The sequence below is a fragment of the Ambystoma mexicanum genome, chromosome 4p (genome assembly GCF_040938575.1).
Source record: "Ambystoma mexicanum isolate Mex_15411 chromosome 4p, UKY_AmexF1_1, whole genome shotgun sequence".
NCBI classification, from domain to species: domain Eukaryota; kingdom Metazoa; phylum Chordata; class Amphibia; order Caudata; family Ambystomatidae; genus Ambystoma; species Ambystoma mexicanum.
This window is the reverse complement of record NC_090927.1, coordinates 849,492,916-849,520,900: the sequence shown is the minus strand read 5'-3', so window position 1 is coordinate 849,520,900 and position 27,985 is coordinate 849,492,916. Positions and strand designations below refer to the sequence as shown.

General features: G+C 43.1%; 1 protein-coding gene across 1 annotated transcript in view; it reads left to right on the top strand.

Annotated features, from left to right (window-relative positions):
* The window catches only part of KLHL32 (kelch like family member 32), a 2,034,348-nt gene that overhangs the window by 1,723,353 nt on the left and 283,010 nt on the right, over window positions 1-27,985 (top strand). The window contains exon 8 of the mRNA XM_069606414.1: window positions 4,728-4,786. Coding sequence (XP_069462515.1) covers window positions 4,728-4,786 — 59 coding nt within the window. The remainder of the gene's footprint in view (window positions 1-4,727; window positions 4,787-27,985) is intronic.

Sequence of the window (27,985 nt, the reverse complement as noted above, 5' to 3'; positions counted from 1 at the left end):
AACTGGCTAACAGTTTTAGAATTGACAACAGTAGTTGGGGGTTTATGTGCAACATGATTTTCTTTTTGTAAGTTGATAACTTCCAATAAATCATTCAAGGGTTCATAATCAATATCGGGAAGGGAATCCGCTGAATGTTTTAATTTCCTTGTTTTAGCAAGATTGTTATATCTGGTGCGCTGGACATGAGTGACATTGGTTGTTAAGGGCTTTGAAAGTCAAATGCGCTTAACAAATTGTCTAATGTTAGACCCAGTTGTCAAGCTATGAGTTGTTACATTTTTGTTTTTTTTGTTGAGTGATTGGATTGGGGGGAAGGCGATTTTGTGTTGGTGTCAAGCATTCCATAAAAAGTGCGTTTAAAAGTAGAAGTAGTAGAAATGTCCATGGTAGCAGAAGGAATAACCACCGGAGGACAATACATGTTTTCAAACGGACGAATAACATCAGAGAAACGCGGACATACTGAGTTGTGCAAAGCTTGTTTTTGTCCAATGTAAGCACAAATATTCGCCGCATTTACCATATAGCAACTGGAGTTAATGTCCTGATGCGAAGGCAACATGGCCGACGTGTGCATGGAGTGAAGCGGCCTTTTTGCATTCATGTTAGCCACCAATTGATCTAATTGATTTGACTGATGAATGCTCTTAGCTTCCAGAGATTCAAACAATTTCAGTATTGAAACCACTGAAGAGTTGAAAGCATTCGATGTTATTTCAATCAGCATGTTGGCTTAAATCGGTAAACCTATTGCCATCGACTGACCAACCGGGGCAAGAGAAGGTCTGAGCAGAGTCGGCTGAATGAACAAGGCCGAAAGATCAATAAAATGTCAGGCTGCTGCTCAAATAAACTAGGAGAGTGATACAAACTGATGTTGAATTATTGAGGTGCCTTTAATATAGGTGACAAGTGAGATGTATCTCTTATAGATAAAGTGGAGGACAAACCAGTTATGTGCAAAGGTATAGCATGTGTTTTGTCGATAACTAACGCCATATGTTGGTGGAGTAAATGAGCGTCCAAACTACCAGTACGTGTGGCCGGAAGGGACAGCATCCAAACTTATGTTAATGGAAGGAGGCGTGTGAATGAACATTTTCTGAAACATTGACTGATACATGACCTACTTTCTCAGACACAAGTGCAATTTTAGAGTCAGAAATTGAGACATTTAAAGGTGTCGAAATCAAATCAATAGATGACATCACATTGGTTGACATTTCATTTACATTAGTAAGCGGGGAAGGCTCACCTTCAGAGATGACATTAGAATCAAGACAAGTTGGATAGAAATCACGGTAAACAGAGCTCCTACAACAAACAAAGGAGAGTGGTTAGATTCTTTCAATCCTGGGGTAAATCGACATTAAGTCCACAGAGTCCACCAAGACGTCAGACTGACTTCAGCAGCCGTAGTAGCATCTTAACATACCAGGTGAAATTCCAAACGATGGAAACGAGGCAATCAGGAAACAAAGGGAGAGCGGGGCTCCTGCAGCAACCAGCCGTAACAGCAGACTTTAGAAAGCTGACTTCGGGAAGCGCGCACTCGAGAAGCGCTGCGTTCCCGTTAATGTAGGTGTTGTGGGTAGAAAGGAGGAGTCTGAAACCGAGCTCCAGGTGAAATTCCAAACGAAGGAAACAAGGCAATCTGGAAACAAAGGGAGAGCGTGGCTCATGCAGCACCAGCCGTAACAGCAGACTTTAGAAAGCTGACTTCGGGAAGCGTGTGTTTTGGTATAGTTCAGATTTGTCGCATATGTAAGAAAGTATGATTGATATGAGGGTGAAGAGTGTGGTTAGTGGGACATCGTGGGTAACGACATCAAGCTCGGTCAGGTAAGGTCTTACCCACCCAACCTCCTCCCAACCTACAAGGATTGTACTCATGTTGTCCAATTGTATGAACTGTAACAGGTTAACGCTTTCTTCATATTGGATTTACTAATTTAGAGATTGAAAAGGCTTGAATAAAAAACAGAATAAAAGGATATGAAGGTGAGAACTATGAGAGAGCAGTAAGATTACAGTCTGTGTTCAGCAGGAGCAAAGGATTTCAGTTATTCTCAAGTCTGGGCGTGGTTGCTGTCCAGTGCCTTTTGTTGAATATGCATGTCTTCTGAGATTAGTTCTTTTAAGAATTGCGTCAGAGATTTAGGGTCCTCAAAGGTCAACATTCTGTCCTTGTGGATACTCTTCCACTTGCAGGGATGGAGAATACCATGTCTTATCCCCAGTGGTTTCATTGTTGGGTGCAGATCCGGGAACTGGTTCTTCCTTGCAATCACTGCCTTGGATAACTCATGAGAAATGTATACATTGTGTGACATCCATGATTTCTTTCTTTTCTTCCTGGCTGCTTTGAGGCCTTGCATAGCCTGTTTGTATCCTAGGAAGTACATTACCAGATCTCTTGGTCTAGTGTTGGTGATATCAGATGTGGTGTTTCTTTGACCCACTCTGTGAGCTCTCTGTATGTTTAGTTTAATTTGGGAACCTAAGTTCAGTAGCCTTGGTAGAAGTGACCCTGTATGAACCCCCGCCGTTCATCCTTTTCTGCACCATCGGTAGACCGAACAATTGAACTTTGTTCCTTCTGTTGCGATATTCACTGTCCTCACACCATTCCTGTACATCGTGATCTTCCACTGCCATATTCTTCAACATGGGTATGATGCTTTCTAGTTTGCAGATTCACTTCTCTGTCTCGAGGACTTTGGATTCCATTGCATTTAGCTTGCCTTCTAGGGCCTGTAGCTTTGTAGTTGTTGCTTCCAAAAAGGGCTTGAGTCCTTTAACCTCCATGAAGATAATGTATAGGAACTTATCTCCTGGGGATCTATGTGGTGACATGGGGTCTGGTTTGGGACTTTTCATGTTTTAATCCTCCGTGAAGGCGTTTAGCCCTTGAGGTGTTGAGTTTTGGGGATGTTTAGTTGCAGTAATCGCGCCCTCTATGGTGGTGGGTGTGGACTCCACAGTTCCTGGAGGCATTTTCAGTTTGCTAGGGGGGATCTTTAATGGGCCAATTCCTTGTTTGTGCAATGGGTCAGTGGAGGAATGGTGCACTTGCTATTCCTGTTTATTGCTCAGTTGCTTCTTGATTCCCCTATAGCTTTCCTCTGTTTTCTTTTGTATCCTATTTCTTCACTTCGACTTTTACTGTCTTTGTGTTCATATATCTTCCTTCTGCGTCCGTACAAAATCATTGCATGAATCCGCTGGAGCGCTGATCTTACATGTTAAGTGAGCAGGCCGCGATCAAAATTCATAATATTATTTCCAGAGCTACATTGTTGTGGCTCGTGCCAACCACTGCTGCTTATAGTTAGGATCGGGTAGGTAGGCACACATTCATCAGCAGTCATTGCTGAGGCGGGGTGGTGCACTCTTCAGTGAGGACACCTTTTTGATAGTGCACCAAGGGAAGTGGGTGAAACTTAAGGATCGTCCGAGCTGCCCTTAGGTGCATAACGTCTGGGGTGCTGGGTGGCGTACCATGATGGCCAGATTCCCCTGACCATGCTAGTCTGGTCTCCTGAAGAAGCACAAGACCATGCAGAGTTGGGGCCACCTTGCCTGTAGGTGGTTCACCGGTTGCATGTAGGCACGATGGGCTGGGGGTGGGGGTAGAGCTTGATGGCCCAAGTTGTATTTTTACACTGACCTGCCATATGGGCGCCTGCTTATCTCACTCTAAGCCCCAAGTGTTGTCTTTTCAGTTCTTATGGTAGGTCATTGCCTAGGTGGGTTTTCTGTAGGTTTCACACACTCTTCTGCTTCATATGCAGGTTGATCGGCCATTACCTGGTGATGAGCTGTGATTTAGCATGAAGCAGAGAAACATGCAATTTCCGTTCCTCAGCCCGACTCCACTCTCACCACATAGCAATAGAGCCTGTTTGCTCCTATTGATCCATAAACGAATTTAAACACGCAGAGTGCTGGGATTAAAAACCCTACTTGAACGAACTACACTCCTCCAGGATAGAACCGTGCATTTCAAGTGATAATGTGGGACGGAGCGGGAGAAGTCTACTTCAAGGCTCCATGTTCTTTGGCATGAATGAACCATGCAAAGAAAAATGTCCTTTTTTTAAAAAAAAAAAAGTAGCACAAAGGCTCACTTGCCCCAGCTCATAATAGCAATTTCACTGCTGGGGGGGGGGCCTTTACCAGCTGATTAAGGACCTTGATCAAGGACCTTGATTCGATATGGCTTCTAACTGGGGTACAGGGGCCAAGACCAGCCAAAAATTCCCCCTCCTCGGTAAACTGTGACTTTCATACGAATGTTTAATTAAGAAAAATCACAAAAGACGTACAAGTGTTTAAGATCGCAGTATTTTGCTGTGCCCAATCTGTGTGGCAGAAGAAGATATCAATGTTTGGTTTATTAGTCGTTTTCATCTTCACCTACTTGTGCTTCAGTATCATTGCTGTTCATGTTTTCTTTCTCAATGGCAGTTAGGAATATTAAGGTTTTGTCACATAATTTTAACTAACTTTACAAAGTTATGTCTTAATATTTCATAGGTGCTTTAAATGCACTATGCTTTTCCTAACTTGGAGGGTCACTTACACTGTCAAAACTCCCTCCAAGTACCCTTTTCTTTTTTTTTTAATTCTTCTTCAAATTAGTTTCTTTCCATCATGTATCTAAATTGGAAATTGCCAGGTTATAACGTTGTCATTAACACTAAGTTTTGCTGTGCTTGCAGGTGGAGTAACGAACACTGCACAGTATCAGAACAGACTCATGGTATATGACCCCAGCCAGGTAAGAAGTGGTTGTGTGTTCTCCGTCAGACACGCAGCTCCCAATACTGTTTCCATAATTTCTACCCAGATAAACAAGTGCTATTTTACTTGTGTTGGAGTAAGAGAAACTAGACCTGTTTCACAAGGTACATGAAACTACCTTATTCCCAATTATGGCAAAAATACGGCACTCTTTAGTGGGCACCAGCAAGTGAGCGTGTGATGTCATGGGAGTCCAGAGTGGAATTTTATTGCTTGCTTGTGCGCCTGCATTCCCGGTGAAACGGTTGGCAGCAGAGAGTGACTGAGTGATGATAGCCAGGATGGTGGTGGCGGTTGCCAGATGTACCAACTGCCTACTTGAGATGTAACTTATGACTAATAAAGCACTTACCTGATAATCCTGGTGACTTCCTGTCCATCATTCAGCCCACAATATTGGCGACGAGGAGGGTGGTGAAGGGTGGAGTGGGTTGTGCTCGATTGTGGCAGGATCGAGGCTTGTGGGTGGCAGCCCCAAGTGGAAGGTACGAAGTTCCCCTGAAGGGTTGAGGTAGTTACCTTTTGGGTTTTAAAAGGGTGGGCTGGTAGTGCGTCTTGGACAACTGTTGAGGGGGTATGAATGTATCGGCCTCATGCATCCTACTCTCAGTATGGGTGTCCAGTACCCATACCACTGTTATATTTTGAAAATGGTTGCTATGGAAACATTTGTTAAGGGTTTCATCTTGGTTGTATTGTGGATGTCTGGAAGATTGTTGATACATCCACTTTTGTGTTCCCTGTGGTGTGCTTTACAGTGTTGTCATTCCTGTTGTGTTATTGTGGACAGTCATATAATGTCCAAAGTTGTGATGCATTTGTTTGTGTCATGTCTGTGTGTATATGTGTGTCTGTCTATAGTATAGCTTTCCCTTGGGGAATTTTCATTTTTCTCAACACTCTGTGTTCTCAACTTTGTAAAATTGCCTTTGGATGTGAAGGGTAAGTGGAGGTAGACGAGTGTACAGGGTACTGCATAGGGTAGTGTAAAGTCAACCATATAGAATGTTTAATTTATGGTATACGGGTCTACTAGTGGATGTTTCCACTGTATGGAATCAACAATGTATAGTTAAGATATATAGGCTATACAGGTTCATGTTTTCAGTGGATGGAATCTACTATTTATAGTTCAAAGAGTATTGTGAATGTAAGGGTTTGAATGGTGATAAAAGAAAAGGGGCAGGAACCCTCTTTTTTTGTAGGGGGCCTGACTCTAGAGGGTTAGGTAGCAATAGTAGAACAGAGAGCAGAGTCAAAGGCTACCCTTGTCATTGACGCACTGGAGGTCACCCATTATTGGCAGTGTAACTAGGTTAGTATACACTAGCTAGTAGAGATCACCAAAAGTAGAAATATCTTAAAACAAAGTTTAATCTCTCCCATTGACGTACATTTAAGACTACAGGTGTGCGATTAGGTGGCACGTGAGGTATGCGTAACACAAAACGATAAATATATATATATATATTTAACGGAAGAAGAGCTGTGGTGGGAGCGATTAATAGGGGGCCTCAGACCTTCATGGGCGATCTCTGCTATGAAAAACTTTGGACCTCATTTTAAGGACAAAGTAACGGAGCTCCTGCCAGAAGCTTAGAGCCCCTTTCTCTGTTTAAACAGTATATCTTACAACCTATAGAGGGTGTCCTTTTGATACTAACTTTGATCTACTGTATTTTGAATTGGAACTTACTCTACCTCGGCTTCTGCTTCTTCTTCTGTTCCTTCTTCCTCTATCTCCTTCTTCCTTTGTTTTACCTTTTTACTACAGATTGATTTTACTACTTGCTTGTAAAAATCCTGTCGCTGATTATAACTCGTAAATAAAAAAATAAAAAAATAAAAAATAAATGCATATCTGTGGGTTAGTAGACAAAGTAAAAAGTGACTGTCATTTCATGCACTGCTGTGTCAGCTAACAGTGCACAATGTTTGTCGACATACAGAATTTTGGTGTTTCTAGGTCGGTGAGTGTTGAAGCTGTAACAGTGGCTGCGTTGGTTGGACAACGCTGTTATGTCACTGAACTGTCATCAGGAAAATATAGGACAAGGCATGACATGCACCTAGAGAGAAAATGGGCGGTTTTAAAAGGGTGATCAAGGGGTAGAAATTGCACAAAAAAGGGCACTGCCAAAAAGGGGAGGGCCTACCAAAGTTTAGTATGCAGGCGCCATGACGTGGAGACAAATTGCAGGAGAACACCAGCTGTCAATGCTGCAGGAGACGTGGATTTGGTCTGTGACATCAGACTTGGAGATCTAAATTATTTAAATATGTCTGAGTGCCGGGATATTTCGGTCAGACACCAAAATAAATGGTATTTAATAAAAAAGAGAGGAGGGTACCTGGGACCTGATGGTTGAAGTTCCAGGTCAGGTAAATCACATGAAAGATGTGGCTGGGTCTTCCAGGGTTGGTTGTTGTGGTCAGCCAGGGGCGCAATATATCGCTACCTGTTAAAAGGGGAATGAATTGAGCTGTAATCCACTGAGAATAGGTAAGTGAAGGAACATGCAGTGGGTCTTGCTGCGGCTGGGTCGAGCAAGAAAAGTATGCACTTATAATTGGCGTAAAATCCGCTATTTTAGATGCAGATTGTAGTGCACTTAAACATGCATCAATTGTTGCATAATTATGTGGAGCCGGTGCTTAGTAGGGGTTAATCTGGGCTGGAGGTACTCCCAGATTAGATGAGACGCTCCAGAACACTTGGCGGAGAAGTGCCAGGACATTTAAACAACCCTCGGACACCGTGGATGGCTGCTTAATATTGTCGGGTTGAAAGAGCAGGGTGGAGGGGTCACCTTGGTGTTTGTGCTTGCTTAAAGGCTGCTGGCGTTGTTCTATGAAGAAACCCCGAATGAGCGTTTGATGGGTCTTACCTGTGAGGAGAGCTGTATCAGTGTCTCTGGACGCCAAAGAACTCAGTGTCTCGACCGCGCGCATGTGCAGTGCGGCTTATGTGTATAAAACACAAAATACTTTATTAGTCAGTGTGCGCGTTGGAGAAGCATGCACTTAAACTATTGGTTGGATAGGCTAAACGGACCCTTGCCTTGTAATGGCAGCTAAGCGGTGATTGGACCATTATTTGCATTTATTAAATAACATAGTTGAATGTATGCCCCATATGATTGCAATGTGGAATGGTATAATAATTCATCCTGGTAAAACGAAAACGGGGGAACTCGAAATACAAAATTCATGTAAAGGAAAACGAAAAGGGGGGGGAATTCCCAACATACGTAAGGGCTGCTTGCCTCACAATTGGTCTCGAAATACAAAATTCATCTAAATAAACTCTTGTGGTTTGCGCGTCAAGAGCGACAGAGGGTTTGTCTTATCTCTGAAGTACCATTGGACTAATATTCACCAAAATAGATTAAAATTTGTGGTACATGTAATGCTCATACACAGTCATATAGAATTGCAAGTATTGTTGCTGCATTGACAATGGAAAAATGAATCACAAAAAGGAACACAGGAACCAATTGTTGGGACAAAGCTGTCTCAAAAAACATGTACATGTGCATTACAGTACTGGTTTACAAAGCATGCAAAATGTGATCAAAGTGATCGTGGTACCAGGGCTGCTCTTGGCAAATGGATGGGATGGGCCTAGGGTTCTATGAGCTAGTGTTCACTAGTACGAACCTCCTATTGACATAAGGACACTTTGGCTCATCACGGATTCGCCTGGGATGTATGTCTAAGTCCTAACTCAAGGAGTAAAAGACGACTGCAGATGCAGTAAACTAACACATTTTCGTATTCTAATAGATATTGTGACACTTGATGTGTCTAAATTGCAAAAAAGTGCGAACTAGGTTTGTTGCTCAAAGGAAGTCAAGGTTACTGGTGTAAGAAGAGGTTCCACTCGATGGATATGTTGAGACCTTTGTTAACTGAATCCAAGCGATAAATCCATTTTTGTTCCAGTTTGCCTAGGGCAAGGTCACGGTTCCCACCACAAAATGGGTTTTTGGCTGTTTGTAGGACTGCCCAAAGGATGTCGTTGTGGCTGTGATTTTTGGCCTTGAAATGGGCAACCAGAGGTTTTTCTTCTACTAGGTAGAACTATGCAAATTCTTCCGGACAGATCGTCTCAGATATTTATTCAGAGACAGTCAAGAAAAAGACCCACCGAAATCTACCGGTCTAAGAGCACCATCAACATTCACACCACTGTCATCAATGGTCTGCCCAGAAATCCTTACATTTGAAAATCGTATCTTGTCAGAAATGCGCAACATGTTTACAAATAATAAGATCTGCCATCCAGACAACCTAACTTACCAACAGAGACTCGGCCTCAAATCTTTAGAAGGCAATCACGATTTTCTCATCAAGCCAGCAGACAAAGGAGGTGGCATCGTCTTGTGGAGCCGAATTCTGCACAACAACGAAGTGATGAGACAGCTATCAGATACAAAATTTTACAGACCACTAATTGCCAACCCAACAGAAAGACTACTTGAAGAAATTGAGTCTGATGTGCCATGCTTGGGAAGAGGGATGGATAGACGAAGACGAAAAAGCCTTCCTAGTAAACCTCCACCTTATTTTGCCAGCATTGTATTTACTGCCAAAGATACATAAAGACACATTGGGCCTCATTACAAGTTTGGAGGTAGCCATGGTGCTATTAGCGCCATGGCTGCCTCCAAAATCATGTCTGGGGTCTGTGAATGAGGAATTACCGGGTCATTCCAACCTTGGAGGACCCGGTAATTCCTCATTCACAAAATCATTCCCCATTCCCATTCGAGCCCCCATAGGGCTCAATGGGAATGGGAATGGAGCTAATAACGGGCCAGTTAATAACGGGCCAGTTATTAGCTCCTTGGTCCCTTGCGGGACACGCAAAGGACGTCTGGTCTGACCAGACATTCTGTGCGGGTCCCGCAAGGGAACCTCATAATAGGGCAGAATGGGTTTACCGACACCATTACCGGTGCTGGTAAACCCATTCCGCCAACCTCATAATGAGGCCCATTGACTCCACCCGGCTGGCCAATTGTCGTAGGGATTGATTCAGTCCTTGAACCTTTGTCTATCTATATCGTTCCCTTCCTTCGACCATTCTTTAGCCATATGCCATCATATATACAGGATACAACGGCAATGATTAAGAAATTGAGAACGCCAACTATAAATCCAAACGATCTGCTAGTCACCCTAGACGTAGAGTCACTCTACATTAGCATCCCACAAAAGGAATGCATACAAGTGTTGTCCACCTACCTTGACAAAAGACCTAATCTGGATCCACCAACCTCATTCCTGCTTGAACGCACTAGGATAGCGTTGATGGAAAACTACTTCATTTATGAAAAAAACATTTACCAACAATGCCATGGCACCGGCATGGGAGCTACATTCGCCCCAGACGTGGCCAATATATTCATGGACTCCTTTCAACAAAACTCAATTTACCATGACACCAACCTTTTCAAAGATCTGATAGGGTACATAGATGACATTTTTATGGTCTGGAAAGGGTCAAGCAATGAACTACTGGCTTTCCAAGAATGGATAAACACATGTAATACATGTATTAAATTCACCTCTGAACATAACAGCAATCGGATACCATTTCTGGACCTTGAAATTTATAAAGAGATTGACAATTCTCTAGGAACCACCCTTTACAGAAAAGCAAAATCCAAGAACACACTGCTAGAATACACCAGTTTCCATCCAGCAGGTTTGAAAATGAACCTCCCCTTTGGGCAATTCCTAAGATTAAGACAGAACTGCACCACTGTGAGTGACTATGACCTCAAGAGTAATGATCTAGCCACCCGCCTTAAAGAACGTGGGTACCCCAGTCACATAGTACGTAGAGCCCGCAAAAGGGCAAAACACACAAACGGAGAATCTTGTCTTACACCAACAGCAAGAGAAAAACACACCGCGAAGATGACATCTGTACCAACCTTCACCCCTTTGAGCAACTGTTTGAAATAAACGGTACTCCGACACTGGGATAAACTCTACACAGACTCCTTCAAACCAGAAAAACCAAGATTCGCTTTCAAACGGAGTAGAAACTTGAAAGACTGGCTAGTGCATACTTATGAGGAACGTGAAAGCGAAAAGACCCACAAACAACATTGTGGCACCTTCCACCTGTTAAAGGGCACTAGAAATGCGGCAATTGTTCAGTTTGTTCACAGACCGGCAATATAAAAAACATCGATCTGAATGGCCAACTCTGGACTTACAACACTTTCACATATTGCAAAACCAAATGGTCAGTGTATGCCATAAAATGTCCATGTAATTTGGTCTACATTGGCAAATGTAAACGCGAAAATAAAAGAAACGATATGCGAACACAGATCATGTGTAAAGAATCCAGTAGCAGAAAAACCTCTGGTTGCCCATTTCAAGGCCAAACATCACAGCCAAAAAGACATCTTTTGGGCAGTCTTACAAATAGCCAAAAACCCATTTCGCGGTGGGAGCCGTGACCTCGCCCTATGCAAACTGGAACAAAAATTGATTTTTCGCTTGGATTCAGTTAACAAAGGTCTCAACATATCCATCGAGTGGCACCTCTTCTTCCACCAGTAACCTTGACTTTCTTTGAGCAACAAACATAGTTCACACTTTTTTGCGATTAAGACACACCATAACGTGTCACAATATCTATTAGAATAAAATGTTAGTTTACTGAATCTGCAGTCGTCTTTTACTCCTTAAGTTAGGACTTACACATACATCCCAGGCAAATCTGTGATGAGCCAAAGTGTCCTTATGTCAATAGGAGATTGGTACTAGTTAACACTAGTTCATAGAACCCTAGACCCATCCCATCCATTTACCAATAGTGGCCCCGGCACCACGATCACTTTGATCACATTTTGCATGCTTTGTAAACCAGTACTATAATGCACATGCACATGTTTTTCGAGACAGCTTTGTCCCAACAGTTGGTTCCTGTGTTCCTTTTTGTGATTCATTTTCCCATTGTCAATGCAGCAACAATACTTGCAATTCTATATGACTTTGTATGAGCATTACATGTACTACGATTTTTAATCTATTTGAGTGAATATTAGTCCAATGGTACTTCAGAGATAAGACAAACCCTCTTTCGCTCATGACGCGAAAACCACAAGTGTTTATTTACATGAATTTTGTATTTCAAGACCAATTGTGAGGCATGCAGCCCTTATGTATGTTGGGAATTTTTCCCCCTTTTCGTTTTACCAGAATGAATTATTATACCATTTCGCTTTGCAATCATATGGGACATACACTCAACTGTGTTATTTAATAAATGCAAATAATGGTCCAATCACCACTCAGCTGCGATTACAAGCCAGGGGTCCGTTTAGCCTATCCAACCAATAGGTTAAGTGCACGCTTCTCCAACGTACACACTGACTAATAACGTTTTTTGGGTTTTATACACACATAAGCCGCACTGCGTATGAGCACGGTCTAGACACTGAGTTTTTTGGCATCCAGAGACACCGATACAGCTCTCCTCTCAGGTAAGACCCATCAACGCACGCAGCCTTTAAACAAGCACAAACACCAAGGTGACCCCTCCACCCTGCTCTTTCAACCCGGCAATATTAAGCAGCCATCGACAGTGTCCGAGGGCTGTTTAAATTTAAATGTCCTGGCACTTCTCCGCCAAGTGTTCTGGAGCATCTCATTTAATCTGGGAGTACCTCCAGCCCACATTAACCCCTCTAAGCACCGGCTCCACATAATTATGCAACAATTAACGTATGTCTAAGTGCACTACAATCCGCATCTAAAATAGAGGATTTTATGCCAATTATAAGTGCATACTCTTCTTGCTCGACCTAGCCGCGGCAAGACCCACTGCATGCGCCTTCACTTACCTATTCTCAGTGGATTACGGCTCAATTCATTCCCCTTTTTACAGGTAGCGATATATTGCGCCTCTGGCTGACCACACCAACCAACCCTGGAAGACTCATCCACATCTTACATGTGATTTACCTTACCTGGAACTTCAACCATCAGGTCCCAGGTACCCTCCTCTCTTTTTTATTAAATACCATTTATTTTGGTGTCTGACCGAAATATCCCGGCACTCAGACATATTTTCATCATTTAGCTCTCCAAGTTTGATGTCACAGACCAAATCCACGTCTGACGTAGCATTGACAGCTGGTGTTCTCCTGCAATTTGTCTCCACGTCATGACGCCTGCATACTAAACTTTGGTAGGCCCCCCCCCCACTTTTTGCCAGCGCCCTTTTTTGTGCGATTTCTACCCCTTGATCATCCTTTTAAAACCGTCCATTTTCTCTCTTCTAGGTGCACATCATACCTTGTCCTGTATACTCCTGACGACAGTTCGGTGACATAACAGCGTTGTCCAATCAACGCAGCCACTGTTACAGCTTCAACCCTCACAGACCTAGAAACACCAAAATTCTGTGTGTCGACAAAAATTGCGCATTGTTAGCTGACGCAGCAGTGCATGAAATGACAGTCACTTTTTACTTTGTCTACTAACCCACAGATATGCATATATATAAATATATATATCCTTTTGTGTTACGCATACCTCACGTGCCGCCTAATGGCACACCTGTATTCTTAAATGTATGTCAATGGAAGAGATTAAACTTTGTTTTAAGATACTTCTACTTTTGGTGATCTCTACTAGCTAGTATATACTAATCTAGTTACACTGCCAATACTGGGTGACCTTCCAGTGCGTCAATGACAAGTGTAGCCTTTGACTCTGCTCTCTATTCCACCACAGGGTTCGAAAGGTCCCATGTTTATCAGTTCCCAACTGCATGTGTCGCTGTTTGGTTTAGAATATGTTATTTTGATGCGTGCAGTTTTGAGGATTAAGAAGAAGGGAAGAATTATACGTGCAGCTATTGTTTTTAAAAGTAATTAGCATATTCCCCCTCTTTTAGTTGTGGTTAAGGGGGAAGATGTGTAGTGGGCACCAGCCAAGTGAGTGTGTGATGCCATGTGAGTCCAGAGTGGAATTCTATGGCTTCATTGTATGCCTGCATTCCAGAAGAGTCATTTGGCAGCACAGAGTGACTGAGTGATGATAGCCTGGGTGGTGGTGGCGGTTACCAGGTGTACCACCTGCCTACTTATGTAATTTATGACTAATAAAGCAGATTTACCGGATGACTTCCCAGTGCTCCAGATAGGATTTTGGCATGTGAGTATTTTACTCCCAGTTTTTAGAATTGGAGAGTAAATCCAATTTCAAGAGAGTAAAAATTAGTTTCTTCCTTCTCAAGAGAGTATAAAAGTGTCCGACATCTATCCAATTTGTGCGTAAAATTGAAAGGGTGTTCGAAAACATAAGTGACAAAGAACTTGTCGGTGCATACTACCCAGCTTCGTCTTCATTCTACTTGAACACCAAAACTATGTTAAGAACCACTACAGATGCCAGCTAGTTACAACATAAATCAAGTCCCTCACTCTACCAGCATCGCTTCTCTGCCTCTCTGCCTACTGTTGCTGCCTGGCACTGCCTGCTTGACAGCCACTCGATGTTTTTGCTCCATCTCTCTTCCCTTTGCTACTCTGTTGCCCCTGTCTCTCAATTTCTTATGTCTGCCTCTCACTCTTAAGTGTTGCTATGCCACGTTTTGAGGTCTGTTGCTCTGTCACTCTTTCTCTCCCAACTATGCATTCTATTATTGCGGTTTCCCTCCTATATTGTGCTGTATCGGTTGATATAACTCCTCTTCCTCTCTCATGTCATTACTTTGGCCGTATCTGTTTTTTAATTTTCTCTGTTGTGGTTGCTAATCCTTTTGATTATCTTTCTTGCACTCCCCGTCTGCTGTTGATCTGTGTTTTCTTATTTTACTTTCCCTATATGTCTCTTTTGCTCTGCTTATATCCCTTGCTCCTATTGTGTGTGTGTCCTATAATTTACCTCTGTTTCTCTTCTCACTTTCCTTGTTGCTCTCTTATGTAGCTCATTGGTCTCTCTCTTCTTGTTGCTCTAATTCATGTTTTGGATTGTCTAATACGTTCTTTGTTCTCGCGGCCAGTCCCCCCACCCTCACTTTGTCCTCATGTATTTCTTAGGTTCAGAGTCGCTCTTTCTCTCCTTTTAGTCTTTTGACATAGCACCAATAACTATTTAAAAAGCTGAAAAGGCCTTTTCCATTTACAAATCAAGTGCAGCTTTACCATTGGTTGCGCCTTTTTTAGATGTGTGCAAACCTTCTTTTGGCCATTAGGCTGGGAATTATAGATTTAGCAGTGTCTCTCACCAGATGCAGTACTTGCTTGAATGCAGATGCTTTACCAGCCCTGTATGCCATTACAAGTATAAGAGCCCAGATGAGATGTGTGTTCTGAGCCATTACAGGTATAGCAGCCCTGATTGAATGTGTCTGTTCTGAACCATTACACGTATAGCAGCCCTGATGAGATGTGTGTTTTCCGAGACATTACAGGTATAGCAGGCCTGATGACAGGGGATATATGCAATCACTGTGCCGTTTTAACTGTGACCACCGAAAATGCTGTTTTAAAAAAGAAGTTCAACACTCTTTTCACCCCATATATATGCAGGGGAGACCCCCCGCAGCACCCTGCCACCCCTACATTCATTATATACTTACCCATCCCCCCACATATATATATGGGGTAGAAATAAAAAAGTCAACATTTTCAATGGCCGCCGTAAAAGGTGCAGTAATTGGATGATCCTGATGAGGTGTGTGTTCTGAATCACTGAACATTTAGTAGTCCTTTTGATAAGTCAAAAGCTAAGTCAAATCTTTTACAATTGAATGTTATCTGCATCTTAAACACATACCTCTGATGCAAATGCATTAACTCACCTATCAGCAGGATTTGAACTAACAGGTTACACAATGGCCTCTGAAGCAGGGTAATTGACCCACTGAGCTACCTTTCCCAACAGGCTGTTGACTTGGAAAGGCACATAGGGTTATGGCACTGGAAGTTCCATGTGAGGCTTGCCAGACACAACTGGATTGTCAAAACCTCTCAGCCTGTTTGGACTATCCTACATGAGTCAGTAGATTCATAATGAGGCTTTGAAATGTGCTAGATTTTTGGTAGTGGGACTCAGTTATGTGACATGGGAGACATAGAAGTTTTGAAACGCGCAAGGCAGAGTAGGAGGGATTGAAGTATAGGACAGCATTGCCATCTTCTCACACAAGTTTTGTACTGCGAGGTAAAAAATCCTGAATGTAAAACAACACATTTTCTGTATTTCTAATGCAGGATGTGGAGGGGGAGACCGCTCGCAGCACACCCCCTCCACATCCACCCACTTTATTAAATACCCCTACCCAACACCCCCCCCCCATCTATTCTTTCGATGCAAGGTTTTCTACATTGCTGTAAAGGGATTTGGGAATTTTGTAGTAAAACGGGTGGTAAGAGCTCAGACACTGTTATTTCTCAGTACTTTAGCTCGCTGCAGAACATGCCAACACATGTTCGTGCCTTGTCATTACAGAAGCTCTTTTAAGAAATTCAGGTACTGTCCCAAAACATAGCAGTCATGTTAAGAAATGTGGGCCCTGTTGTGAATAATTGGCATTGTTCCATGGCATGTGTATAGCAGCTTCGCTGATAAATTAGGCTATTCTGCCTGAATATATAGCAGTCCTCTTTAGAGGTACCTGTACAATCTGTGCCACTGTAAATATTTACAGCATTGCTGCTACCTCATCCATTATACCTGCTTGTGGTGGGTGGGTGGCCAGAGAGGGAGTTAAGGTAAAGTTCAGACTACATGCCCAGCTATTCCTTGCTCTCTAAGACAACAGACTATGTACAGTGCGCTTTCATGCATGCACATGCACACGGACACATACCATTTTAAGACTAAAAAAACACATCCTCATATAGAACACCAAAAGCTTTTCCTTCTCACAAAAATGCCAAACAACTGCCTGCTGGGAGGCTCTTCTAAAACTTTGAGACATCAAACGCAATTGATGTGCTTCTGTGATGAAAAGGAAGCAAAGTATGAAATGCCCATGATGCTGCAACTGCGCTGCCTCCATTAAAGCTGATCAAAACAGTGGAAAATGAAGCATAAATGCAGCGCTAGTTTAAGACAATTTTCATTTTATACAATACAACATATGACCTAAAGCAATGTGAAAAGCATGATCATGATTCAAAATGCTTCAATAACACACTAACCTACACAATACAGGCAGTTGAACAAAGTGAACAAAACACAAGTTCCCTTCTACATTACTCAGAAAGTATTATGTTGTTTGAATTATCAACAGAGAGTGTTAAAAAAATAGACCTGGACTCAACCCAGTCGTTTCTTTCAAGGAACTGTGTGGATTGCTAAAGTAAAGAGTGGGTTTGCAAGCTGTAATCAGTGACCTCTAAGATGTATGGGTGGTGCTGCTATAAATAGCCAGTGTAAACTGTACACAAGGAAGAATTAAAGGGCTGTATTGATAAGATTTATGTGCGTAAAAAGGCCTCATATGCACCTTATCTGGAGGGCTGTGACTTCCTGTCCAATATTCAGCCCCCAACACACTCCTTCTATAACAACACAGAAGAAAGACTATTGCTTGGTACCTACATTCTCTGGAGATAGTGAAAATTGAACCTCCTACAAGTGTAAATAGTGAAAATAAGAGCCAAAAGCATTGCTCAATCCTGCCTCAACTCATGCTGTTAACATAGAATTATGTTGTGCTAGGTGTGTATAAACAGAATCTGCTGTCTAGGTGCAAAACACATATGATGAGCCGGATAGGCTGGATTTATTTTTAAAATATCATGTAGACCTGCATCTATGCCCTCCTCATGCAGGGCTTCAAGAATGGAATACATATAACCCTAACACTTGGGACTACACCTAAGGTGGCCCAAGGGTCCACGAGTATGGATGGTGTGGAGAGTGGGAAAGCCGAACTGGCACATCATCGAGGACATCTCATAAAGGACAGAGTGCATGGATTTCCTTCTTTTACCCACCCTTGTCATCTCTCCAGTGGCAATACATCCCAGACTTTTCTACCTTTGAAGAATTCCAGCTTAGTCTAGCCTGTGTGCACCCCTTCTACAGCCCATTCCTCTAATGTGCTTACTGGGTTCACCTGTTTCTTGGTATAAAGTGACATGGTGGACAGAAAGGTTGGGTTTCCTCCTGCTGTGTGCCCCTATGTTTGGACATCTCTTTCAGCACCCAATCACTGAGTCAGGAGCACAGACTCCCCTGCCCTCTAGAGTATTTAATTAACTCTGTCTGCTTTCGATTTCTTTCTTCTGTGTGGCTGTTGAGGATTTCAATCAGGTGACACACACCTTGGTCTCGGTCTAGTATGCGGCGTGCTTATCTTTTTTATATTATATATAGATTCAATATTGAGATGGTACACCATATCACAAACCCTTTTCAAATATTCTGGGCCACACTGGACCATGAACCAGGCTGGTTGGTAAAAATAAATATTTATTTATTTTAAAATTCAAAATAAATCATACACTTTTTAATATAGGGCAGCAATCACCAATGGGGTGATAATTACAATGAGAATGTGAGCAATGCACTGGGTTTAACCTGCTAGTGAAACATATACAAAGCACAGCGGAATAGAAGCACTTTTTGATTTAGGTAAGATAGCACCCAAGTTAGAATTTCCCCCTGCAATGTTCCCTAAACCCACAAATAATCAATTCTGAGTGGATAAACAGAAGCAGCAGGTAAACAGGAATAAGGAACAGGACACAAAAATCCAAATCCGACCTTCCCTCCCCAAATAAGAGAGAAAAACGGATTTTAAACCCCTTGCAATGTTATAAAATGTAAATAATGAATGTGTGTTAAAAACCTTGAAGCACATATATAATTCCTCACTAAAGCAACAATGCAAATACACTAACAATCACAAAGAATGAACTACAAAAAGCATACAATTCAAAAATGAGTGGATAGTTTAAAACAGATTGCAGCAAAATGACACGTTGGAAACTTTGCAGTTTCTCTAATTCCCGCATGAAAATACCCAAACGGTTTTTAATAAAAAATAGGTGAAATACACTGATTTGGAGTGCGGTACAATATGGAAGTGAAATTAAGTCTCTAGCTGGTAAATTGGGTAAGTTATGCAAGATATAAAAAGGTGCGCTTTGAGCAAAATGGAGCTGTGAAATAGGAAAGGAAATCAGTTGTGGCAAGAACAGTTTTACTTTACACTAGAGTATTCAGGCTACGACACCAAAGAGGGACATGGTAAGTAGGGAATTTTAGTGGGATTTCAAAATTGAGGCCTTCCTGGAGCAGGATCAGCAGTGCTTGCGTTTTTGCAGTGGGCCCTGGAGTAGGGTCAGCAATGCTTTGGCCTTGTAGTTGGGATCTAGAATCTGGATGGAACAGGAACGCAGCACAGGAACGTCAGGAAGAGTGTGTGTCTAGAGTCTTGTCAGGGACTCTTATTTATAATGCATAGTGACATCATCAAAGTATATGACTGCGGCAGGCTTAACTAAACACGCCTCTAACAACGGGATTGGGCAAGGGTGATAGTCTCTGCCTCGCTCCCAGCTGGTTGGATTTCAGGAAAATAATGTTAGATTTATGAGGTGAGTTTTACAATGTCCAAAAACCTCCCACAGTTACTTTAACTAAAATCCAATTTTGCCACAAACATACATTTATACAATTGCAATCTCTTAGCAAATTATATACACAGGTTACATATTTTGTGCAGCACATTGCAGTCCAATCCTCCAGTCCATGAGACCTTGTTTCGCCCTTCTACCAGTTTTTTGCGCTTTTCAATGGGATTTATATTACTCAAAATTCTATAACTTTATACATGGGTGTGGATTATCATAAGGGATGTATGTACAAAAATGTGCATTTGCAACATGGATGCTTTTCTAGTAATCTGCCATATTTTACCCTTTCAGTCCCCAAGGTGTCAATGAATTCTACCAAGTCTTAAAAGAAAGCCCAACAATTCACTTGTACACTGCAAAAATTCTACATTTTTACGTCTAGCTGCAGAGATAAAAGTCTTTAAAGTTTATTTATGAAATAGTCTTTGGAAACAAATGGCAGTCCTTTGTCACTGGGTCAAAAAAAATGTCTTCCGTCAACTTCTACCAGCTGCCATTTCCTTCAAAGCAAGATGGGGTTTCTCAGCTTGATTGAAGGTTTTATTGCCCCTTCACACTTCAAACTTCCTTGCCCTGGGAGTCCCATTGTCCTTGGGTTAGCCGAGCCTAGATTTTTTCCCACCCAGCAATTATCATTAAGGTGTTAGTATCTGCTGAGAGTTTATAATGTGGCTCCCTTCCTTAGGGGGGAGCTTTTGGCTCTGCCACCTGGAATAACTGGGTTTTGAGAGCTTACAAATTCAGCCCATGTGTTTTAAAATCTTTATTTTCTTATTTTGGGTCCAAATTAAAACAAACCTGTGAAAGAAAATAGCCTATGTGTGTATTATCACCAACAACATAACCCCTTTACATTGCTAAATAAATCAAGCTTTCATTCAACAATTTCTTTTTTAAATGGGCATTTTATTTTCCTTCAGTTTGCAAAGGCCCATTTTTACATGTGTGGTGAAAAGCTAGCATTTCTTTCTTTAAATTTGGTTTGGCAGCTCCATCAGATTCCCACGCTGTCTTTGGAGCCATAGTCATTTTCTTTAAAGCAGGAGTTTTGTCTGAAGCACAGATATATTGAAACTGACCTGGCTCAGAGAGTAAGAGTCCCTTTGAACTGCTGAGCGTTGGATACTTTTGGAAATAAATAAACGTGTGTTCCCGTGCGAGTAAAATGTGATGTTCCTTGTTGATTTCTCTCAGAGTTGGTTTGACCTGGGCCTGTCATTCAAGAATTATGCCTGGTTTTGGTGAAGCACTATGAGATATATTGGGCATGGCAGGGCCTTATTAATCACAGTAGTTTAAGACAGAACAGATGGAATTAGCGTCAAAGCAGCATTTTTAAAGGGTGAAAAAGTTTCATTTTGAAGGGGAATTTTGGGTTTTCAGCAAAGCAGTGCTGCCTTTTCACTTTATTCCATTTATAGGTTTCAGACCACACTGGCACGCTCCTTCAGTGTGTCCCCTTGTTCCACCCTGCCTGAAGTGTGCTTGGCAGGAACTTGTAGCCATCTTTTTGTTGATGCAAAAATGCAGTTTTGAGGTCCTGGTGCGCACAGGAGCCAGCACAGCCATTTGCTGTTTTCTGCCGTCTGGCAGCTTGGTGATGTGGTGAAATACTGTTGAGTGGGTCAATATATCCCACAGGGCCCGAGGGTAGACATATGAGTTAAAATGATCCCGGTCTGATCACATGGGTGCCCAAACTGTTGGTAGAGCAAACACTGAACAGCCTACCTTGGAGCCATATTTTTGGTAATGCTGTAACCATTATTTCTACCATAGCTTTTCCTGTTTTGTCTTTATTGTAATTATGTGCATTAGCTTCACCTGCCTGTTAGTGCCAAGAAGCATGCTAGTAGGCATAAGAGTGCTCTTTAAAACAAACAAATCAATTCAACTCAATATACAATTCATCAGAGTATACCTGGAGGACGGAACCAGCTGAGCAGAACAAAGTTTCCTTGTTGCAAGGTCCATTACTTTAATCTTGACTTCTAGCAGGAAGTACATTATTATCTTGTGTCTAACACTCAGCATGCATAGAGAGCTATTCATTGTTCTCTGTATGCTTCCCAGACGTACACTATATCTCCACACATGTTCAAAGTTATTGCTAACACTCCTCCCGTTGTGAGGCTGATGGAATCTATGTTACAGGACTTCCCTGCTTAGCCTTCTCGTCTGCAGACATCTGATCCCTTCACTCATAGATCATTATGTGTGTGCACAACAATCTGCACCATTACAGGTAAATCAGTGTTTCCAGCCATGCAATGAAGCACCCTTCTACAGCCAGTAACCGCTTCAAGCACAAATCCTCACTACCCAGCAATTATGTTTGGACAACACAGTAGATGGATAGTATAATCCATGATTTGCTTTAAAATCTGATCACACACAGAAGTGTCAATATGCACAATCCTTTCACTGGCCATATTCTCCATCTGCCTCTTCTGTGACATCCTCGAACAAAGTTCTAGTTCTAGCCTAGTTCTATTCTTTTTTTACACATAACAGTATGACCATCTTCCACTCTTTCTGAACGGTCTGTATACTTGGTATATCAGTTAACGGTTGTGAAAACATTGACTAATTCTGTCAGCATGCACTTATGCAGTGGGCTCCTCTGATTGATTGATTTAGTCATTTCCCTTCAAATCGATAAATGTATGTAAAAGTATGTAAATGACCATGAGTAATCCCATAGTGGAAGATCATATGATTGTCAACCTTTAAAGTGTACCAAGTTGTGTCTGTGGAACTTACATTTCAAATTCTCCCAACTCCTTTAAGACCCCTATCCCTACCGTTATTATCAATTATGACTGGCCTCCTGAGTTGTCTTTCAGCCTTTGTAAGGTCTCATGTCCTCAGGTTAGCAGCTGGCTTTCCTTCTGGCATTCAGAGGTTGCTCATTCAGACTTCCCGATCTTATAGTCTGCCCAAACTGTGCTTCTTTTTCCACTTCCCATCTTAAAATTCTAAGGCCTATTAAGGTCACTTCCCAACAGCTCACTAATGCATTCCAATGTGTCTGGTAGGCTATTTGGGCACTAATGCATTCCAATGTGTCTGGCAGGCTATTTGGGCACTAATGCATTCCAATGTGTCTGGCAGGCTATTTGGGCAGTCTTCCTTGCTTGTACTTTTTCTGCTATGTGTCCTTCCATTCTTCTTGCTATCTTTACAGTGCCCTTTTCTTTTTACTTACCTTTTTGTATCTGGTGCCCGGTCAGTAGTTTCAAACTTAAAATGTAATTTATTTTTTTATTTTAATTTTATTGGTTTCAATACAAATCTTTAAAATATTACATAATTATAAGACAAGTAAAAAAATACAGTTTGAACAATGAAAGTATATATATTTTGAGACATTTTGAATTAAAAAATGTATTTCATTATCAACAATTTGATAAGAACACAAATTGCATAAACAGTGTGAATCAACTTTTAGAACAGTCAGGTAGAATTAAGCAGCTTAACCGCGACAACAAGCTGAGAGAAAAGACAAAGAGAAAAGGAAAAAGAAAATGTATAAAACATGTCACATATCATGCTCATTACTTACACAACAGGACACTAATATAATACCAGCTATGCAACCAAAATACTATTCATGAAACATTTCAAGGAAAATTTCGGTAAGCACGTCAGCCATAGGTATCCACAAACAGTCCCCGAATATCAATGAATTTATCAGACTCCCATTTGTGTTTGGAAATTGCCCTTTCATATGTGGACAAGGTCAGTATTCCTCCACCCAGTCATCGATACAGAAGGAATTAGAGGATGTCCATGCACGCAGGATCATGTTTTTGGCAACCATGCAGCTTCGTGGTACCCAAACCTTCTTTGAACATGACAGGTCTGTTAAATAACTGATGTCCCCAAGAATCAAAAGGGAAGCCCTTCTAGGGCTTGTACACTCCAACACTAGGACAGACCAGGTTGGATAATTGTCCAGAGCTGTGACCATCGGAATAACTTTCTGTTGAAGGATAAAAAAGATCTCTTTTCCTTTCTTTTACTGTCTCATTTTAGATAAGCAACACATCAGCGCTTTCTAGATTTAGTCACCTAGTAGGCAGTTTAGTAAGAAAATCGCTGTATCCTTGTGTCTTTCTGATAATTGTATCCTTCTAGGGCCACTGTGTGACCGAGAAGCTTGTTTTACAGATAACATAGATGCAGATGTGTATTGTCCTTTTCTGTGTTAAATTACTGATGAGTTGGGGTGATACCCTGTTCATTCAAAGGTTTTACCCCCTAGTCTGCTAGTACATTCTCTCACAGACCCCTTCCCAGAAGTCTCTTGTCCTTTTTCAAAACCAAAGTAAGTGGCTTAACGTACAACTTGACTGATTACATTTCCAGCATTGGTCACTGTTTGAAAGGTTTCTCTTAAACATTTGTTCTGGTGTTCAATATGCCCTAAAAAGTAACTTAGTCTGTGAGGCCCTCAGACCCCAATCCATGCTTGTCAAGCAGATTTTGTTACAGCACTTCTGCCAACATCCAGCGCTAATCACCTCACCCACTTCACCAGTCCAGACATCAGCTGGCTCAAAATCCCCTTTGCGATTGGATACAAGAACATTGTATAATGTGGCAGCCGGGTGGACTGCTCGGGCACAAAGTTCCAGCGCTGACCAAGCAGCACTCTGCGCAGTTATCTGTGGAGCGAGCTCAAGCTTAGCAGTCACAAGCCCTCTTAGCTGTTTCGTAGTCGGCATAACAGCAGTCTCTCGAATCAGACTTCATACACAAATGCCTAAAAGGAATAAAAGTTTAATTCTCAAAAAGGTCTTGGATGTACCGAATTCCACCCCAATAAGACCTTTCCCTATATGTTCAACGATGGATTGGGCCAAATGGATGCTTCTGGGAAAAGGAATGGGTCGCTATTTAGACGTCTTGATAAGAAGCATCAACACTCACGTAAGAAGACAGTAAGAGCACTCAACGAGCGAGAGCCCTTTGAGGTAATTGATAACAAGGCCTTGGGTTCAAGTTGAAACACACTGTTGGATTCAAACTCAGCCCATTTGTCTGGAGCGGCCTCCACCATATGACATAAATGCACTCATGGTGAATGTGAGCTGGTACTCTGAGAAATTTTGAAAATTCATACCACCCTGTTTCATTGGGAATTGCATCTTCCACAGGGCTAGTCTAGGATGCTTGCCATCACATAGACATGTTTGCATTAGTGCATCGAGCTCCTTGAATATCCATTTGGTGTCTTCAGTGGAAGCATGGAAAGGACATAGTTGACCCTTGGTGCCATTTTCATTTTGATGCAATTTACCTTGCCCCCCAGTGAAAGCTTGAGAAACGACCACGGTCTATGTAAATTAAAGAAATTGCAAGAAAGGTCAGAGGGATTGCCAGGAAGGGAGAAGGTGGCACCAAGGGGGTCGGTCTTCTCCTTAACGTGTGAAGGAGAAAAGAGCATTCAGCTTTGGTGACAAGAGTCTTTGATGTATCTGTCACCGTTTAAAAGGTATTTAGAAAAGGGACAGAACGCACATATTACACAAAAAGAGGCTGAAAATGAGTTTGAACAAGTAGGCTGAGGAAACAAAAATAATGTAAAAAACGTACTTAAAAATAGCCGCAAGAAATAAGAGAAACACAATTTCTAATCAACAGCCACAGTAATGCAAAGTAAAGGAAAAGCTGTAATTTGGAATTCTGGATTTCTGAAAAATACGTCTACACGTTGATGCATTCAAACCTTTTTTCTCACTAAATAACAATGACACGTGTGGCTCCCAGACATTGCTGTCTTCTTCCTTTTTCTTGTTACCTACTTGCATCCAGAAGACTGTGGGTCTACCCTGCTTCCGGATTGAACTGGGCAGCTACCATGGGGGTTTGGTCTTTAGGTGTTTATCATCTTTGGAAAACTCTGAAGCTCAAACTCCTTCATTATTTTGCCTGCTCCAGTTCTCTGGCAAGGTGGCTACAAGGATGCACCTCTCTGAACTTCTGGCCTCAGAAAACCCAGAGATGCTAATTGGACCATAATGTAGGGCACTTCTTATCAAGCCCTCAGATATCCCTGGACCTGGAGATAACGAAACAAGAGAGCTTCAAGATTCTTGCAGGTTTCACCAAAGATGCATAGAAAGTAAAAATGAAATGTCCACATTGTGAGACTTTTCAAGTGCATGGCCACAAGATTAATTAACCTCACACTCTTAAACAGGTCAATATATCCGTGTTGTAGTTCTTAGTAGACCTAGATATGCAAAAGGGTTTGGTATTTAGGCATTATCTTTCTCCATCCTTGTAATCTGCAGCTTGATTTCTCTTCTCAGCCAAATGATGGTTATAATTCAGGCTGAAATTACATTTCTCCAGCATGGGGTCTGGCATGGATTCACATGCTCATGAATATTCCCCGTCGTCAGGCTGGGAATCCTCGGTAAAGAAAAAAATCAGTATCAGTTTCGTTTCTGATCTGTCTTTCTTAGTAGTAACCAATCACTAGTCTCTGGGTCATACTGTCCCCAGCCAATGACTGCCCTCTCCCTAAGCACCGCCCCTGGCAGCCATCCTCAGATTCTTACCGCACGTTCAAGTGTTGGGAGTCCTCGTGCTATAGCTCTCGAGCTTTTACTGCGTTTTGCGCTTTTTCAAAGAGATTTATCTAATTTTTCGGTTTAATCGAGCCTCAAGCTCCACCGTTTCTACTTCCGATCAACGGGGACCCGTTTCGGATTTATCTACACCCCTCAAGGGTGAAGTTTTCATCGAGTTACCCTTCTTGGAGGATTGCAGAAGTTTCTGAGGCCTACTTCGCGGACGAGAAGACCATGGCCCAGGAGAAGGGAAGCTCGACTCCCGGCAAACTGTTCAGGATCTGCCCTGGATGCAACCTACAAAATGTGTTCAAGGAGGACGAGCATTCGAAATGCCTTTACTGCCTCCACGAGGACAAAACGCACGACGAGAAGGACTGTGCGTTTTGCATGAACATGTCGGATCGGACTATGAGGGATCGCCGGACCCGTCTCTCCAACTGGCTGGAAGGCAAGAGCCCAGAAAGTGAAAAGAAGAAGAAGTCCGAGCAGTCTTCTAAGTCCTGTGAGGGCGCCCCGGCGACGGGGGCCCAACAGAAGGCAAAGCACTGCGAGTCCGCGGGCACCGGGAGCGCCGAACGGTCGGCCTTCTCGGCTGCCAGGCAGGGCGCACCTTCACCGATGCCATCAACCACGAGCCAATGCTCTGGCTCGGGGAAGAGAAAATCTAAGAACCCGGCTAAGCTTCTGGAGAGGCCTCGGTCGATCTCGAAGGAACCGGCCGAACGGGAGCGAGGCGGTGACCCTCCTCCTAAGGTGAAGCCCTCAAGCGCGCCCAAAGTGGTGAAGGCCTTGATTCACCCGGCTAAGGCCTCTATCGAGGGAGTCGTTGCGGCCCTGGCGAAGCCTGTGGAGGCTATCCCAGTGGAGGCGACCTCAGGGCCCAAAGTTTCCCTGCCTCTGCGGAGGGAATCCTCTTTTAAGCCCATCGAGAAGACCCCCGTGAAGACCCCGATGGAAAAAGAGGGGGGGGGCGGTGGCCGTTACGGACATGGACCGAACCTCTGAGGAGGAATTGAGCGAGAATTTGGAAGAGGCACAGTCCCACGGGAGGAATCCCGACGAGTGGGACGACGGGAGTGTGGGTGGCAACGACGACGAGGTCCCCGTGGATGAGGAGCAACTGTCGTGCCCGTCATGCCCGTCGCAGCCAGAGCCGCAGGACAACTCGGCGGCCATTTTAACGGAAATCCAAACCTTATGCATGGAGATAAAGACGAGACTGCCCCTACCCCCGACGGACGACCCGGCTGAACCGGGTCCTTCGGGAAGCCTTCCAAACAAGAGGAGGAGAATTCATCCAGTGCCCCCTCAGCCCTCATGGCCTTCTCAGCCTTTGTCGCATTCCCCGGTCCCGAGGGAAGGCGACAAAGGGAACAGACATGGCGACTACGGGGACGGATAACGACGGCGGCGATGACGGGACTGACCTGCGGTCTCCGATTCCTCTGGTGTCCCCACCCGAGGAGATTGACTCCTTCCACGCCATGATTGCCAGGGCATCCGAGCTTTTCCAGCTCTGCCTGAAGAGAAGAAGAAGGAAGGCTTCCTCTACCAACGGCGCGAGGCCAAGAGGAAGACGGTCCTCACGGTGCCGTTGCTGGATGACATCTGGGACGAGAGACTTGCCCTCCTCAAGAACCCGTCCACGACACCTGCCAAGAGGGACCAGTACGAGAAGAAGTACCAGGTCCCCAACGCCACCCCATTGTGCCTTAGGGCACAGCCGACCCCGGATTCGGTCGTCTCAGCAGGGGCCAAGAAGAAAGCGGGCGGGCATCGGCTTCATCTTCAACTTCCCCACCGGACGGTGAGGGAAAGAAGCTGGACGCCATGGGACGACGAGTCATCTCGTCGGCGGCAACGACGATTAAGGCGGCCAATGCCCTAGCGATTGTGGCCCGCTACAACAGGGAATTGTGGTACAAGATCACCCCCCTGTTGGACTTCCTCACGGAC